Consider the following 15,905-nt stretch of genomic DNA (forward strand, 5'->3'; position numbering starts at 1 on the left):
CCAAGGCCGCTGGCCCTGCTCTGGCCTTTGTGGCCTTGGCCGTGGAATAGGCCGGCTGTGCCCCGGGAGGGGGTCTCAGCAGAGCCTGAGGGGCCGTGAGGCTCTGCTCCCCGAGAGGGAGCCAACCTAGTCAGTCCCTGGCACCCTGGCCCGCCAGCCCCCCAGCCTCTGGCCCAGGCCGGTGCCCAGCCTGCCTGGATGCTCCTGTGTGACAGCGAGTCTGTCCACACAGCAGGACTGGGCTGGGCCGGGCCAGGCCAGGGCAGGGCGGCGGCAATGACTCACCGCATCCCTGAGCGTGCTGGTGTTTCCTCCCCCGTCAGCTGCTCTGACTGGGGGGGTACTCTGGGGGAGGGGCGGGGACCCCCCTGCTCCTGAAGCTGAGCGGGAGGGGCCTGGCCCAGCTGTCGGGGCCTGGGAGGGGGCCCGCCCCGTCCCTCTGGTCGGGGAGAGGTCTTGGCTGGCTCTGGGCCGGCCTGGGAAGGGGGCCGGAGGGCGGGGCCTGAGGGCGGGGCTTGGAGGGGAGGAGCCGGGAGGACAGACCCAGGGAGCTGGGAATCTGGTCTTCACTCCGGGGCAAGTTGGGAGGACGTCTGCCTCGGTAAGCAGCTGAGCGGTCTTCGGTACCCGCCCCCTGCCCCCTGCCCCCTACCCCTGCCCCCTGCCTGGGCTCCGCCCTGGGGCGCCCAGCCACCCCTGCAGCGTGGAGGGGCCGCCTCTGGCGGGGGGCGGCAGAGCTGGGCTGGGCATCTCCATCACCATCCCCCTGAGTCTGCCCTCCTCCAGCCCAGCTGATGCTGGAGGGGCAGGCTGGTCAGGTCCTGGTGGCCAAGGGTCACTGTGGTCAGCACGGCCGTTTCCGTCCCAGAAAAGGCAGACCCCCAGCTGGGCTGTGTGGCCGAGGGTGGGTCCTTCAGGTGACGCTTCGATGCGCCGAGGGCCTGAGGGAGGGGAAGGCACTTCAGCCAAGCTTATCTGCAGGTGCCGGGCGGGCCATGGGGGCCTGCGGTGGTGTCCCAGGGTCACATGGCGCTGGGCATCTGGGTGCTGGCCTTTCAGCCTGGACACAGACAGACTTGGGCCTGCTGGGCCTGCGGGGGTGGGCGGGAGGGTCAGGACAATGCTTTCTGCTGCCAGGCCCGTGCAGCTGGTGGTCTGGGAGCCGCCTTCAGGCCTCCGAGTGTCCAGGTGCAGAAGGAGATGCGCTGGGCTCACCTGCTGCCCCTCCTAGCCCTTGAGACCCCGCCTCACCCTCAGGCTGGGCGGGACTCACTGTCCCTTCCTCTACCCACCTATTCCTGGCTCTACATTTATTATGCACCTACTGCATGCCAGTGTTGGTGAGCATGTTCCAGGAACCAGGGACCAGGCAGTGGCCAGAGATGATGACAGGGTGGCCAAGCTGGACGGTGAGATGGCAGAGGAAGCTGCATATGAAAAGGGCAGGGGTCGGGAGAGAGGGCTGGTCTGGAGCCCAGCTCCGAAGGTCCGGGGAGGGCACCGGTGTTGGTGGGCCAGGCAGACAGCCAGGCTGGAGAGGGTGGCCTGAAAGCCGCCAGGGCTGCAGTGCAGATGGCTGTGGGCCGGGGGGACCGAGGCCTTCCTGCAAGCAGAGCCGGAGCCCAGGCTGCCATCCCGGGCAGCAGGCCTCTCTTGAGAAATATTGGGGAGGCAGGGCGGGCCCTCGACCGCCTGCGGGCTTTGCTTCAGAAAGTCTGGAGGTCTCATGACAAGTCAGCTGCTCTCAGCCCTTTCCTCCTGACGTTCCAGGGTGGGGTGAGGCAGGGTGTCCTGGGCGCCCCTGTGGGCACTGGGCTCCCAGCCTGAGGGCAGTGTCCCCTCTGGAGGGAGCCTGGGCCAGCCAGGGGCTCACCTGGGACTGTGCACATTGTCCACACACACACTCGACATGAGCATGAAGACCCCATGAACACATGCCTCCAGGCTTGTGAACACACACACACACGCACCCCAGGGGTGGACACTCAGGCCACTATCAAGGGCCCTGCTGCTGGCCGCTCTCCTTCCCCTTGCACTGACAGTCCCCGGTCCTACTGCTGCCCGAGTAAACTCGCCCCACACCTGGCCCACCTGGAGGCTGGAGCTGGGCTCCTGGGGCTGTCAGTCAGGTGCACACCTGGGTTCTGTTTAGGCAAACCTGCTGCGCCCATAAGTGGTCCTACGCTGGGCCCCCTAAGAACTGCCCCCTGGCTAGGGCTGGCGGGAGAGTCACCAGGTCGGTCTGGGGCCCCAAGGACAAGGTGAGTGTAGGGAAGTCATCCAGGTGAATGCCCCCTTTCTGCAGCCGTCCCCCAGCTAGCGTTGGGCTGCTCCTTGGCTCTACCCGCCCTGCAGATGCTTCCTGGAGGGAGGCCCCACCCGAGAGGACTGCCATTCTGGGAGAGAAGCTTCTCTGATAATGTGTTGCCCACCCCCTACCCCCCAAGTCCCCCAGTAGGTAGTGTTTGAGGCCGTGGACTAGTTAGGGTGCATATGTAGCCCAACTGGGGTGCTGGGGCCAGGGCCGGGCCTGAGCCCTGGGGAGGAGGGGACAGGCATTGGGCGAGGCAGCAGGTGCCAGCAGCCAGACCGGCTGGGCCTGGCTCAGCTAGTCACCTTCACATCCTCTGTAAAGTGGACCTTATGTTATCGGTCATTATTCCAGGCGACTGCTGGGTCCGGGCTCTCTGCAGGGCCAAGGCCGGGTCAGGCCGGCTGCCGGGACTCCTCGCGTGCACTCAGGGTGCGGGGGGGCCCCAGGACACGGGGACTGGCAGGACAGAGCTCGGGGCTACAAGGAGGCCTCCTCTCCCCTCCGTGGGGGCAGGTCCCAGGCTGGCAGGGCTGCTGTCTGCCTGGCCCTGGGGCAGGCAGGATTTCCTCCTTCCTGTTTGTGCGTCTCTGGGCTGGGCTCCAGCCAGCCTGGGGTTCTGCTTAAGGGGTACAGAGGGACCCAGGACTTACAACCACAGCCCTGCACCTTCCCGCCGGCCTGACCTTGGGGTCGGCCTGTATTTGCCTCCCTGAGCCCCCAGTTTTGGTTCCTACCTTAGGTATAGGGCTCTGGCGCCCCGTGCGGGGGTGCGGGGGGGTGGGGGGCACGGGTATTGTGAGGGCGGAACTAGGCCAACCGGGACCTCAGCAGCAGGAGCAGCGCTGGTCCAGCCCAAGCTGGGAGGGCTGAGCCTCCACGCCCCCAGGTTCCCGGGCCCTCAGGTTCTCCCCGGCCTTTCCTTTCAGCCTCCAGCCTCCCCGGGAGCAGGTCTGGGGGTACAGTTTCTTGGGACCTAGGGGATCCCCGCCTGACTTCGGGGCCTTGCACCGCAGCACCCAGCCCAAGGTCCGGCTGCACACCGCCTGGGGTCCCCGCCTCCCTCAGCCGCGATCCGGCTCGGGGCGGGCCGCCGCCCGCGCCCCCAGGGACACGCCTGCCAGCCCGGCGCGGAGGGCGGTCCCGGCCTTGTTTTGCTGTGACTCAGAGAAGGATGCGGGCTGGGGGCGGCCGGGCTGCTTTCCTGGGCGGGTCCGCGCAGCTCTCCGTCCCTCGGCCGGCGCCCCAGCCCAGAGCGCGGGGCACAGGGAGCGGGGAGCCACCCGCACGGGCCAGGCGGGGGGCGCGGCCACCCTTGGCCTTCCCCCGCCGCGTCCGGCCCCCGCGCGGCCCCGCGAGCTGAGCACCTCGGCCAGTGGCTCCTCCTCCGCCCTCCGATTCCCGGGCGCTCACCCAGCGCGCCCACTTTGGGGATGGGCCGGACGGGAAGGGAGACTGCGGCCGGACGGTGCGGGGTCCGCCGCCCTCGCCCGTGGCTTCCGCAGGGCAGCGGGCTCGGCGTGGAGCAGACCTGGGTCTCCCTTTCCAGAGGGCGGCCCGGAATCCGCCAGGACTGGCTCCCACCTCCTCGCCGCGCCCCGACCTGTGCACCCTTCTGGTTCTCCGTGGGCATAGTAGCTCTCTAACATCCGGGAAAGTCAAGGCTCAGAGTGGGACGGGCTTGCTCGGGTCACACGGGCATGTTGGCCAGAGAGGAGCCGCCACAGCTGCAGTCCCCCCAGGCCTGGGCTTCCCCCGCGGGCTCCATGGGGACAGGGGCGCGCTGGGGACCAGCCCGTGGGTCAGGGGTCCCCGCCTGCTCCAAGCCCTGCTGGCGGGGGTCGGTGGGAACTCCGCGGTTGGTCGGTGTCGCCTCCTCACCAGCAGTGCGTGCTCAACCAGGGAGGGTTCTCTGGAGTCTGTAAGATCCAGGGCGCTTCTCTTGGAATCTTGAGTACAATTCAGGGGGCGCTGGGCCTGCAGACGCTGGTGGACCGGTTTTAAGGCGGGGTTTTGATCGCTGAATCATCACAGGACTATTTGCATAGCCGGTTTGTCCTGAGCGATGCTGGCTCTAGGAATATGTCCAATTCCTCTGCGTTTTCAAGTTTATTGGCATTCAGTTTATAATTTCCTCATTTCAATTTTATGTAGAATTGAAACATTTTTGGGAAAAGGTACAAGTGATCGGTGTGTAGCTAAGTGCCTTCTCCCCAAGTGCACACACTGATGTACCCAGCACCCCTAACCCCCTCCTGAGGCCTCTCCCCAGCTGGTCTGCCCCCTACCAAAGGAATTCCATCACTCGGGCCTGGCAGTTGTAAGTTTTACATTTAGCTCTGTGATTCATTTTGACTTAATTTTTCCACATGCTATGAAGTAAGCGTCCAGGTATTTCCCCCCCAAATACGTATCCATTGGTCCCAGCACTACTGTTGAAAAGACTATTAATTTTCTATTGGAATATTTTGGCTGCTTTGTAAAAAATCAATTGATCTTAGAAAGTGTGGGACTACTGTAGACTTTCTATTCTCTTCCTTTGATATTTGTGTTTATATCATACTGACTTGGTTCTGTTGGGGGTCAGAGTAAATACCTAGCTGACTGTAAATGTTTTAAATTATTTTAAATTTATTGAGATATGTAAATGGGCCATCTCAGTGAAGAGGAATGTGTGCTCTGCTCTGGTCAGGTGGCATGATCTCCAGGTGTCGGTGTGGCCTGTTGGCTGATGGGTGGGCCGGTCCTCTCCTTCCCTGTCTTGTTTTGCAAGGTTACCGAGCACTGAGTGGAGTGCTAGTCTCTGTCTTCAGTGTGGACTTGTATCTCCTTTCAGCTTTTCCAGTTTGCACTTCAGTGTTTTTTGCCCCTATTATGAGGTATATACAGACGTAGACTTTTTTTTTTTGATGAATTGTGCCCTTTATTATTATTATGAAATGATTAGTTTTAAAAATGATTATTATTTTGAAACGATTAGATCTTTTTCTTTTCTTGCCTTGTGGCACTAGGGGTAAAGAACCTGCCTGCCAAGGCAGGAGGCACGTGTTCGATCCCTGGGTCGGGAAGACCCCCTGGAGGAGGAAATGGCAACTCACTCCAGTGTTCTTGGCTGGAGGATCCCCATGGACAGCGAAGCCTGGCAGGCTACAGTCCACGGGGTCTCAGAGAGCCAGAAGCGCCTGCGCGGCTGAGCTCAAGAGCTGCACGCCACGTGCTGTCTTGTCTTCTCCATTTAAAGGCTTCCCCGGTGGCTCAGCTGGTGAAGAATCCGCCCGCGATGCGGGAGACCTGGGTTGATCCCTGGGTTGGGAAGATCCCCTGGAGAAGGGACAGGCTCCCCGCTCCAGTGTTCTGGCCTGGAGAACCCCGTGGACTGTACAGTGCATGGGGTTGCAAAGGGCCAGGCACGACCGAGTGACTATCCCATCACTTCTTTTTATTTATAGTCCATTTTGTTCCAGTGCTCTTGCCTGGAGAATCCCAGGAACGGGGGAGCCTGGTGGGCTGCCGTCTATGGGGTCGCACAGAGTCGGACACGACTGAAGTGACTCAGCAGTTGCCTAGATAGCATGTAATGAGGGTTGGTTTTTAAAGTTCATCTGACAATCTCTACCTTTTTGATTGGAATTTTAAGTCCTTTTATATTTAATATATTGTCAATATGGGTGGCTTAAATCCTACCATCTTGCTAGTTGCTTTCTAATTTTATTCAGTCCATCCTTTCTCCTCTTCCCCTCATTCCTTACCATGTTTTGCTGCTGCTGCTGCTAAGTCGCTTCAGTCGTGTCTGACTCTGTGCAACCCCATAGATGGCAACGCACCAGGCTCCCCCATCCCTGGGATTCTCCAGGCAAGAACACTGGAGTGGGCTGCCATTGCCTTCTCCGTTACCGTGTTTTAGAGTTGCTTAACTATATATACATAGCTTCCCAGGTGGCACTCGTGGTAAAGAACCCACCTGCAAGTGTAGGCTAGACATAAGAGACATGGGCTTGATCCCGGAATCGGGACGGCCCCCGGAGGAGGGCAGGGCAGCCCACTCCAGTGTTCTCGCCTGGAGAATCCCATGGACAGAGGAGCCTGGTGGGCTGCAGTCCATAGGGTTTCACAGAGTCACACACGACTGAAGCAACTTAGCATGCACACACATACACATGTATATAACTGCTTAATAACATACATTACATATATAAGTATAAAGTTTATATTTATAAATGGATATGTATTTATACATTAAATGTATATAATTATATACTAGACAAATATTAATGTAAATTATACACATACATGTATAATTGTATTAATGTAAACTATGTACATTATACATGTAATTATACATATAATTTGTACATATCAAAATAATATACATTCTTGTATATACAAATTATTCTATATGCATATATACAATAACACACTCATATGTCTTGTATATATACATATATGTATTTTATTATTTTGTCATTTATATTAATACATATTTTACAAACATACATTTTCAGTGCTGTATTTTATTTCTGCTGTTGGCTTTTCAGCTGCACATCTTTTTCATCTTAACGGCTACTTCGTGGTTTACACCACGTATCTTTTATGATCACAGTGTGTCTTCCAGTCTCGTCACGCTCCCTCATGTATGATGTGAGAACCTCACAGTGGGCACTCCCACGGCCCCGACTCCGTCCTTCCTGTTAGAGCTGTTATACGCGTTGCTCCTACAGATGTTAGATTCTGTGTTTTGTTTGGTTTTATACAGTTAATTACCTTTTCCTTTTACGGGTCTACTAAGGTGTAATCTGCATACCGTAAACCTCACCCATCGTACATGCAAGATTCGGTTGTTTCAGTAACTTTACAGAGCTGTGCAGCCATCGCCCTGTCCTGTTCTAGAACATTCCCAGCACCCCCAGTTCCCTGGAGCCTGTTTGTAGCCCAAGCCTACTCCCACTGGTAGGCCCTCGCAGCTACTTACTTCTGCTAAACTATGGAAACTGATCCAACACATATCCTGCCCCTTCCTTTTTGCCAGTATTGCCACATATGTCACATCTATGTCTGTTATAATCCCAGCAACATGACCGTATGATCACCACCCTATATGGGCTGTTGCCGGGCTGTGGCCTGTGTGTTATAATCCCAGCAACATGACCGTATGATCACCACCCTATATGGGCTGTTGCTGGGCTGTGGCCTGAGCACCAGATCCGTCATGCTGCTCGTTTTGCAGGTGGAGTTTCGTTAGCTCTCAGTCACGCTCATCCGTGTACGTGTTGTCTGCAGCTGCCGCTGAGCTACCACCAGGGAGCTGCAAGAAAGATTACATGGCCTGCAAAGCCTGAGATGGGTGCTGTCAGACCTGTCACAACAGAAGTTTGCAAACCCCTGCTTTATATGATCTTGTATCTTTTAAAGAAGTTAAAAGATGGAATGAGATATATTTATAGATATCTCATTGGAAAGATATGTTTGCTGTGTCTTTTATATTTGCCCACATAGTGACCATTTTCTGCGTTCTTCATTTCTTTCTGTAGAAATGGGTTAGTATCTAATACCGGCTCCTTTAGCATTTCTTCCAGGAAGACTTGCTGGCTGTGAATTCTCGTTGTCTTTGTTCTCTTGCAGATGTCTTTATTTTGTCTTTATTTTTGAAGGATACTTTACTAGATATACAATTCATGTTTGAAGACATTTCTCTCTTAGCAATTTGAGTCTATTGTTCCACTGTTTCCTGGCTTCCATGATCTTGGACAGAATTGCATTGTTGTACTGTTAAATACGATAGGCCACTTTTCCTTGTTGCTTTCAAAATTGTCTCTTTCTTGTGAACATTCTGATGTGATTGTCTAGGTCTGGGTCCCTTTGTGTTTATCCTACTCGGGTTTGTTGAGCTTCTGAGATCTGTAGGTTGTTTTCAGCCATTATTCTCTCAAAAATTTTTTTCTGCCTCTCTCTTTCTCCTTCTGAGACTTCAGCTACACATAATTGGCATTCTTCACATCATCCATGGGCCTCTGAGGCCCTGTTCTTTTCCCTTCAATCCTTCCCCCCTTGCTATTTACACTGGTTTTTGTTGGTCAGTCGCTAAGTTGTGTCCAGCACCTCGTGATCCCATGGGCAGCAGCATAGCGGCTTTACAGACCATGTGCTCTCTCTCGCAGCTCCCTGGTTGCAGCACAGCGGTAGTTGTAGACAATGTGTAAATGAATGAGCATAGCTGTGATCCAACAAAGCTTCACTTACAAAACAAGCAACAGGACAGATTTAGTGCACAGGCCATAATCTGTCCTCCACTATTTCTCGGAGTTTGTTCAAAATCATGTCCATTGAATCGTTGATACTATCTAACCATCTCATCCTCTGTCGCCCCCTTCTCCTTTTTGTCTTCAGTCTTTCCCAGCATCAGGTTCTTTTCCAATGAGTTGGCTGTTCGCATCAGGTGGCCAAAGTATTGGCGCTTCAGCTTTGGCATTAATCCTTCCAATGAATATTCAGGGTTGATTTTCTTTAGGGTGGACTGGTTTGATCTCTTTGCTGTCCAAGGGACTCTTAACAGTCTTCTCCTGCATCACAATTCAAAACCATAAATTCTTTGGTGCTCAGCCTTCTTTATGGTCCAACTCTCATATCTGTACATGACTACTGAAAAAGCCATAGCTTTGACTGTACAGACCTTTGTCAGCAAAGTGATGTCTCTGCTTTTCAATACACTATTTAGGGTTGTCATAATTCTTCTTTCAAGGAGCAAGCGTCTTTTATTTCATGGATGTGGTCACCGTCTCCAGTGATTTTGAAGCCCAAGAAAATAAAATTTGTCACTGCTTGCGCTTTTTCCCCTTTTATTTGCTATGAAGTGGTGGTACCAGATGCCATGATCTTAGTTTTTTTAATGTTGAGTTTTAAGCCAGCTTTGACTCTCCTCTTTCACCTGTATCATGAGCTTCTTTAGTTCTTCTTCCCTTTCTGCCATTAGAGTGATTAAATTGACTAATTTCTATTAAAATACAAGTGTTTTTGTTGTGGTTGTTTTTTCTGACTGCACCACAGAGATTGCAGGATCTTAGTTCCCTGACCAGGGATTGAACCTGGGCCTTAGCAGTGAAAGTGCTGAGTCCTGATCATTGGACCACCAGGGGATTCCCCTAATCCACCAGTTTTTCACTTCCTCTATCATCTCAGCTCTGCTATGGAGTCTCTCCAGTAAATTTTCAACTCCAGAATTTCCAATTTAAAAAAAAAATTCTGTTTCTTTATGACATTCTTCATCAAGCCATGGTCATCTTATTTTTCATTAATTCTTCAAACATGTTCTGCTTTACTTTTCTGAACAAATTTATGAATCTCGGTTTGGAGTCTGTGCCAAATGCTTTTGCTCCTCACTAAAGACCATACTTTCCTGTTTCATTGCATGTCATGCACTTTCGTCTTGAACGCTGGACATTCTATTTTCCATATTATAGTGACTCTGGATTCTGATTCCTTGTCAGGATTGTAATCACTGTTTTATTTGTGTGTTTGTTTAGTAACTTGCTTTGACTAAATCTGTGAAGTCTACCTGCTTGCTGCATGCACCCCCATCCCAGTTCACTGCTTTCAGGCCCAGTCTCGCGGCCTCCCCAGCTCAGTGACTGTGGGTCCTCCCCGACCTTTGCCTGTGCTCCCAGGCCCAGCGTCCAGGGCTATCCCACTGTGTGTCCACAGCCTCTCCTGGGCCCCTGCCCCCAGCTCCACCATCCACTCCGCCCGCCGGCAAGGCTCCACTGACTCAGCCCTCCCTTTGCAGTGACTGGTCGGCAGCTGCAGCCTGGAGAGCCAGATGCGGAATCCGAGGAGGAGCGCTCAGTAAGTGAGAGGGAGGGCGCGTGCGCGCTCCTGCCCCACCCCCTCCCCCGGTCCCTTCCTGGACTTGGGCAGAGCCGAGTGGCTGAGGGTAGCCTGAGCTTCTCTCCTCCCGCCAGGTAACTGCAGGGCCGGGGCCCGAGCTCATCCGTCCCCGGCCACAGGGCTCCTCGCCCGTCTACGAGTGTGTGACTGAAGGTGCCGGCTTCAGACTCCCGGTAAGCCCCCCCGACGGACAGGCACAGTCGGAGGGAGGGCTCAGCTGGGAGAGGCACAGGCAGCCACACCGCCTCCAGATCGCCCTGCATAAACAGCTGTGTCTGCTCAGCCATCTCCTCTGACTCCTCTGCCCTGGCCCTGGGGCCCTCCCTTCAGCCAGCCAAGACACAGTAGAGATGGCACACATGTGTGCCGGTGGGGAAGAGGTCTCACACCCCCGTGTGCGATGGGGCACAGGACACGTGCGCACACACGGCTTTCTGGCGAGGAGACACAGACAGGGTCTGTGCGGCCACCTCTGGACACGGCTGCGGAAAGCCAGCCACGGTGGGTTCCCCAAAAGGACTCGCTCTGGTGCTGCTCCTTTTCTGTCCCCTCTACCTGTGGACGTGGGGGCTGGGCCCCATGGGCAGCCTCGAGGCCCAGAGCCGCCTTCCCCCGGAGGAGCCTGGCTCTGCTTGCACACAGCTGCATCCTGCAGGCCCTAGGCAGGTTTGGGCATCGGGGCCTCCCCGAGTGCCTCCTGTCCCCTGGGCTGGAGCAGGGTCAGTCACCCCGCTGTTTGTTGCTGCTGCAGGAAGACGCGCCGAGGAGGCGGAGGTCCTGGTGGAAGCGGGACTCAGGGGACTCGCGGACACTTTCCAGGATGAGCCACCTGGAGGTGGGCATGCGGCGAGTGGACGTTGGGGTGGGCATGGGCCAGCCCCTGACAGGGGCTCCAGCCAGGGCATCCGGGGCCAGAGTGAGATGTCGAGGAGCAGGAAAGCTGGCAGAGTGCCCCCGTGCTTTGGGAAAGGGTGTGCCACCTCCTTCATCAGGCAGGGGGCGGGGCTCCGGGACGGTGGTCCAGGCCTCCCAGGACTCAGGAGGAAGGGTCCAGACCACTGACCAGGTGGACCCAGGTGCCCAGACTTCAGTGTTCCCACCTGTGCAGTGGGTCCCGCCACTGCCTGTTGCATCCAAGACCACAGGAAGAGCTGGGTTCTGTGGGCTCCTGGGGAGCCAGGCAAACCACCGCCTGGCAGCCTGTTCTGTCACTGACAGTGCCTTCCCCGAGGCCAGCAATTCCAGGGCTCTCCCAGACCCCGAGGATCTGTCATGTCTGAGCTCAGGCCTGTCATGCTGTTTTTGGCATTCTCCCAGGCATTGTATAGGAGGTGGTGATCAAAACCATCCCCAAAAAAGAAATGCAAAAAGGCAAAATGGTTGTCTGAGGAGGCCTTACAAATAGCTGAGAAAAGAAGAGAAGCTAAAGGCAAAGGAGAAAAGGAAAGATATACCCATCTGAATGCAGAGTTCCAAGAATAGCAAGGAGAGATAAGAAAGCCTTTTTAAGTGAACAACACACAAAAAAGAGGAAAGCAATAGAATGGGAAAGACTAGAGATCTCTTCAAGAAAATTAGAGATACCAAGGGAGTATTTCATGCTAAGTTAGGCACAATGAAGGACAAAAACAGTAGGGACCTAACAGAAGCAGAGGATATTAAGAAGAGGTGGCAAGAATACACAGAAGAACTGTACAAAAAAGATCTTAAAGACCCAGATAATGACTGTGGTGTGATCACTCACCTAGAGCCAGACATTCTGGAGTGTGAAGTCAACTGGACCTTAGGAAGCATTACTATGAGCAAACTAGTGGAGGTGATGGTATTCCAGTTGAGTTATTTCAAACCCTAAAAGATGATGCTAGCACTCAATATGCCAGCAAATTTGGAAAACTCGGCCGTGGCCATAGGAGTGGAAAAGGTCAGTTTTCATTCCAGTCCCAAACAAGGGCAATGCCAAAGAATGTTCAAACTACCGCACAATTGCACTCATCTCACACACTAGCAAAGTAAAGCTCAAAAGTCTCCAAGCCAGGCTTCAACAGTATGTGAACTGAGAACTTCCAGATGTTCAACCTGGATTTAGAAAAGGCAGAGGAACCAGAGTTCAAATTGTCAACATCCACTGGATCATTGAAAAAGCAAGAGAGTTCCAGAAAACCATCTACTTCTGCTTTACTGACTTTGCCAAAGCCTTTGACCATGTGGATCACAACAAACTGTGGAAAATTTTTAAAGAGCTGGGAATACCCGACCATCTATGTGCCTCCCGAGAAACCTGTAAGCAGGTCAAGAAGCAACAGTTAGAACCAGGCATGGAATCATGAACTGGTTTCAAATTGGGAAAGGAGGACATCAAGGCTGTATATTGTCACCCTGCTAATTTAACTTATATGCAGAGCACATCATGAGAAACGCTGGGCTGGAAGAAGCACAAGCTGGAATCTAGACTGTGGGGAGAAATATTGATAATCTCAGATATGAAGATGATGCCACCCTAATGGCAGAAAGCGAAGAAGAACTGAAGAGCCTCCTGATGAAAGTGAAAGAGGAGAGTGAAAAAGCTGGCTTAAAACTCAACATTCAGAAAACAAAGATCATGGCATCCAGTCCCATCACTTCATGATAAATAGATGGGGAAACAGTGAGAAACTTTATTTTGAGGGGCTTTAAAATCACTGCAGATGGTGACTGCAGCAGTGAAATTAAAAGACGCTCGCTCCTTGGAAGAAAAGCTATGACCAACCTAGACAGCATATTAAAAAGCAGAGGTGTTACTTTGCCGACAAAGTCTGTATAGTCAAAGCTATGGTTTTTCCAATAGTCATGTATGGATGTGCGAGCTGGACAATAAAAGGCTGACCACTGAAGAATTGATGCCTTTGAACTGTGCTGTTGGAGAAGACTCTTGAGAGTCCCTTGGACTGCAAGGAGATCCAACCAGTCCATCCTAAAGGAAATCAGTCCTGAATATTCTTTGGAAGGAGTGATGCTGAAGTTGAAACTCCAATACTTTGGCCACCTGATGCAAAGAATTGACTCATTGGAAAAGACCCTGATGCTGGAAGCGATAAAAGGCGGGAGGAGAAGGGGATGACAGAGGATGATCTGGCTGGACGGCATCACTGACTCAGTGGACATGAGTTTGAGCAGGCTCTGGGAGATGGTAAAGGACAGGGAGGCCTGACGTGCTGCAGTCCATGGAGTCGCAAAGAGTCGGACATGACTGAGCGATGAACAGCAACAACAAATGGCCCTCCTTGGTCTGAGTATCACCTTGTAAGTGAGCGGCACTGGGAATGAGGGTGATGACGAACTGGGAGCCCATGGAGAAAGGCTTGGCCATGTGCTAGCAAAGCCTCTTCCTCTGCTCAGCAAGCCCTGCTGGGCCTGGACGGCCGGGCAGGGTACCCCTGAGCCCTGGCAAGCAGCGACAGGGACCAGGGGAGGCTGCTGTCAGCAGAGGTGGCAGCCACCGGCCTCCCCCAGAGCCGGACACTGCGGCCCAGGTGTGCTCTGGGGTCCCCGGGCTTCAGGGCAGGCAGCCCCCAGCACCTACACCCATGGTGGGACAGCTGCGTGCTCACTAAGGCCCTGCTGTGCTTTTGCTCAGTCCACACAGGATGGGACAGAAGTGACACTGAAGACGGAGGTAGAAGCTGGAGCCAGCGGCTACAGTGTCACGGGCGGCGGGGACCAGGGCATCTTTGTCAAGCAAGTGCTGAAGGACTCGTCAGCTGCCAAGCTCTTCAGCCTGAGAGAAGGTGCCACGGGCCCATCCCCAGTTCCCCACAGTCCCATCGGGGGAGGGGGACGGGCCCCAGTAGACGCAGGGTGGCCCCTGAGAGTGACCCCATGATCCCACTGGGGGACAGGCCCCAGTGGACACAGGGTGACCCCTGGGAGTGTCCCCATGGTCCCACTGGGAGACGGGCCCCAGTGGACACAGGATGGCCCCTGGAGACCTCTCAGCTGTGTCCAGGCTGGGGCCACTCTCTGTGCTGAGCTCTCTGCCTGAAAATGAGGGGTTCCTATCCACTCGGGGCTTAGTAAACGGAAGGGGCGGGCAGCCTTCCACTCACACCCACTGTGGGCCCCTCCTGTGAGGCTCCAGAGGGCGGGGGCACTAAGGCGCTGGGCCACTCTGTCCTTGTCCAGGGGATCAACTACTCAGTACAACGATATTCTTCGACAACATTAAATATGAAGATGCTCTCAAAATCCTTCAGTACTCAGAGCCCTACAAGGTTCAGTTCAAAATCAGACGGAAGCTTCCTGCTGGAGCAGCCGAGGATGACACGGCTGGCAGTGCTGAACCTGGCCCGAGGGTCGGCGAGGAGCAGGTGAGCGCCCCAGCCCGCAGGGCTCAGCCCCTGCTGGCTTCTCCCCGCCCCTTCCAGTCCCCGGAGCACAGGGCCTCCGCCTCCTTGTTCAGGGCCAACAGGTTTGCTCTCCCTGTTCCAGGACCAGGATGTCGCTGACGGGTGCACGGAGACCCCCACGAAGACACCGCACGGGGACGGAGACCAACAGAGGCTCCTCCCCACACTCAGGGAGGGCAGGGGCCGGCGCGCCCAGCGGGAGCGGCTTTCCTGGCCCAAGTTCCAAGCCTTGAAGGGCAAGCGAGGGCCCCGGAGGTCCCACAGCTCCTCGGAGGCCTACGAGCGGGGGCGGGGGCCCGACCTGTCGCCTACAAGCACAGACACGGAGGCCCGGCTCCCGGCGGAGGAGCAGGCCCAAGAGGACGAGCCCGGCAGCCAGTGGAGGAGACGGTTCCCCAGCCTGAGGTTCAGAGTGGGCTCAGGGAAGGGCCCGTCCAGCAGGGGAGACCGCGGCGAAGCAGGCCCAGCTGAGCTGCTGGAGGAGGCAGGGCCCTTGGAGGACGAACAAGAGGCCCTCAGAGCGGCTGGACGTGGCGAGAGCGGGGACGTGAGAGCAGGACAGCCCGAGGAGGACGAGGGCCCCACGGAGCCTGCTCTGCATGGCGAGGGACCCGCACCCAGACTGCGAAGGAAGAAAACACAGGCCAGGGTCCCGGAGGAGACTCTGGCAGAGGAACACACAGAGGTGGGCACAGCCCCGGGCCAGACCAGGGAGGGAGCCGCAGAGGACACTCAGGGGCCACAGCTGGGCACTGCCAGGCTGACTCGGCATGGCTCCACAGACCAGGGCACCTACCAGAATGGCCAGCCAGAATTCCGCATCCGCATACCCAGCTTAAAGACACCCAAGTTCAGAGTTGCCAGAGAAACAGTACCGGAGGACGCAGAGGGCACGGCCCCAGGGCGCTGGGGACCCGGGTGGACACAGGTATCTGCCGACGACTCCACGTGCACGGGGGGCGAAGAAGGGGACACAGAGTCACAGACGACGAAAAGACCACAAGCAACACATCTGACAAAAGGACATGGAGGAGGAGAGGAGGAAGCAGCGGAGAAGACGGCAGAGGCCAGCAAGGAAGGGGATCAAGAAACGGAGGAGACAGAGGGAAAGACAAGAATCCTCAAGTTCAAGCTGCCGTCATTTGGATGGTCACCAGCCAGGGAAGGAAAAGGAGATAGAACGACACAAATTCAGGAAAAATATAAACAAACTAGCCTCACGTCAGGGACTACAGACACTGAGGGAAAGGGGAAAGACGGATATGGCAGAGACAGCAAGTTGAAAACGCCCAAGTTCAAGATGCCGTCCTTCGGCGTGTCGGCGCCCAGCAAGG

The 15,905-nt window shown here is 55.2% G+C and overlaps 1 protein-coding gene and 1 non-coding gene across 2 annotated transcripts in view; one reads left to right on the top strand and one right to left on the bottom strand.

Moving 5' to 3' along the window:
- The first annotated feature begins 424 nt into the window (after positions 1 to 424).
- Positions 425 to 15,905, top strand: part of AHNAK2 (AHNAK nucleoprotein 2) — a 19,020-nt gene continuing 3,539 nt past the window's right edge. The window contains exons 1-7 of the mRNA XM_040256809.1: positions 425 to 601; positions 10,089 to 10,147; positions 10,264 to 10,362; positions 10,941 to 11,024; positions 13,803 to 13,953; positions 14,348 to 14,532; positions 14,654 to 15,905. The exon at positions 14,654 to 15,905 is cut by the window's right edge and continues 3,539 nt beyond it. Coding sequence (XP_040112743.1) covers positions 11,010 to 11,024; positions 13,803 to 13,953; positions 14,348 to 14,532; positions 14,654 to 15,905 — 1,603 coding nt within the window. The 5' untranslated portion in view covers positions 425 to 601; positions 10,089 to 10,147; positions 10,264 to 10,362; positions 10,941 to 11,009. The remainder of the gene's footprint in view (positions 602 to 10,088; positions 10,148 to 10,263; positions 10,363 to 10,940; positions 11,025 to 13,802; positions 13,954 to 14,347; positions 14,533 to 14,653) is intronic.
- On the bottom strand, positions 9,370 to 9,442 carry TRNAE-UUC. The gene has a single exon. It is a non-coding gene; the product is annotated as a tRNA-Glu (tRNA).

This window comes from Oryx dammah, unplaced genomic scaffold, assembly GCF_014754425.2.
Source record: "Oryx dammah isolate SB20612 unplaced genomic scaffold, SCBI_Odam_1.1 HiC_scaffold_16, whole genome shotgun sequence".
Lineage (NCBI taxonomy): Eukaryota > Metazoa > Chordata > Mammalia > Artiodactyla > Bovidae > Oryx > Oryx dammah.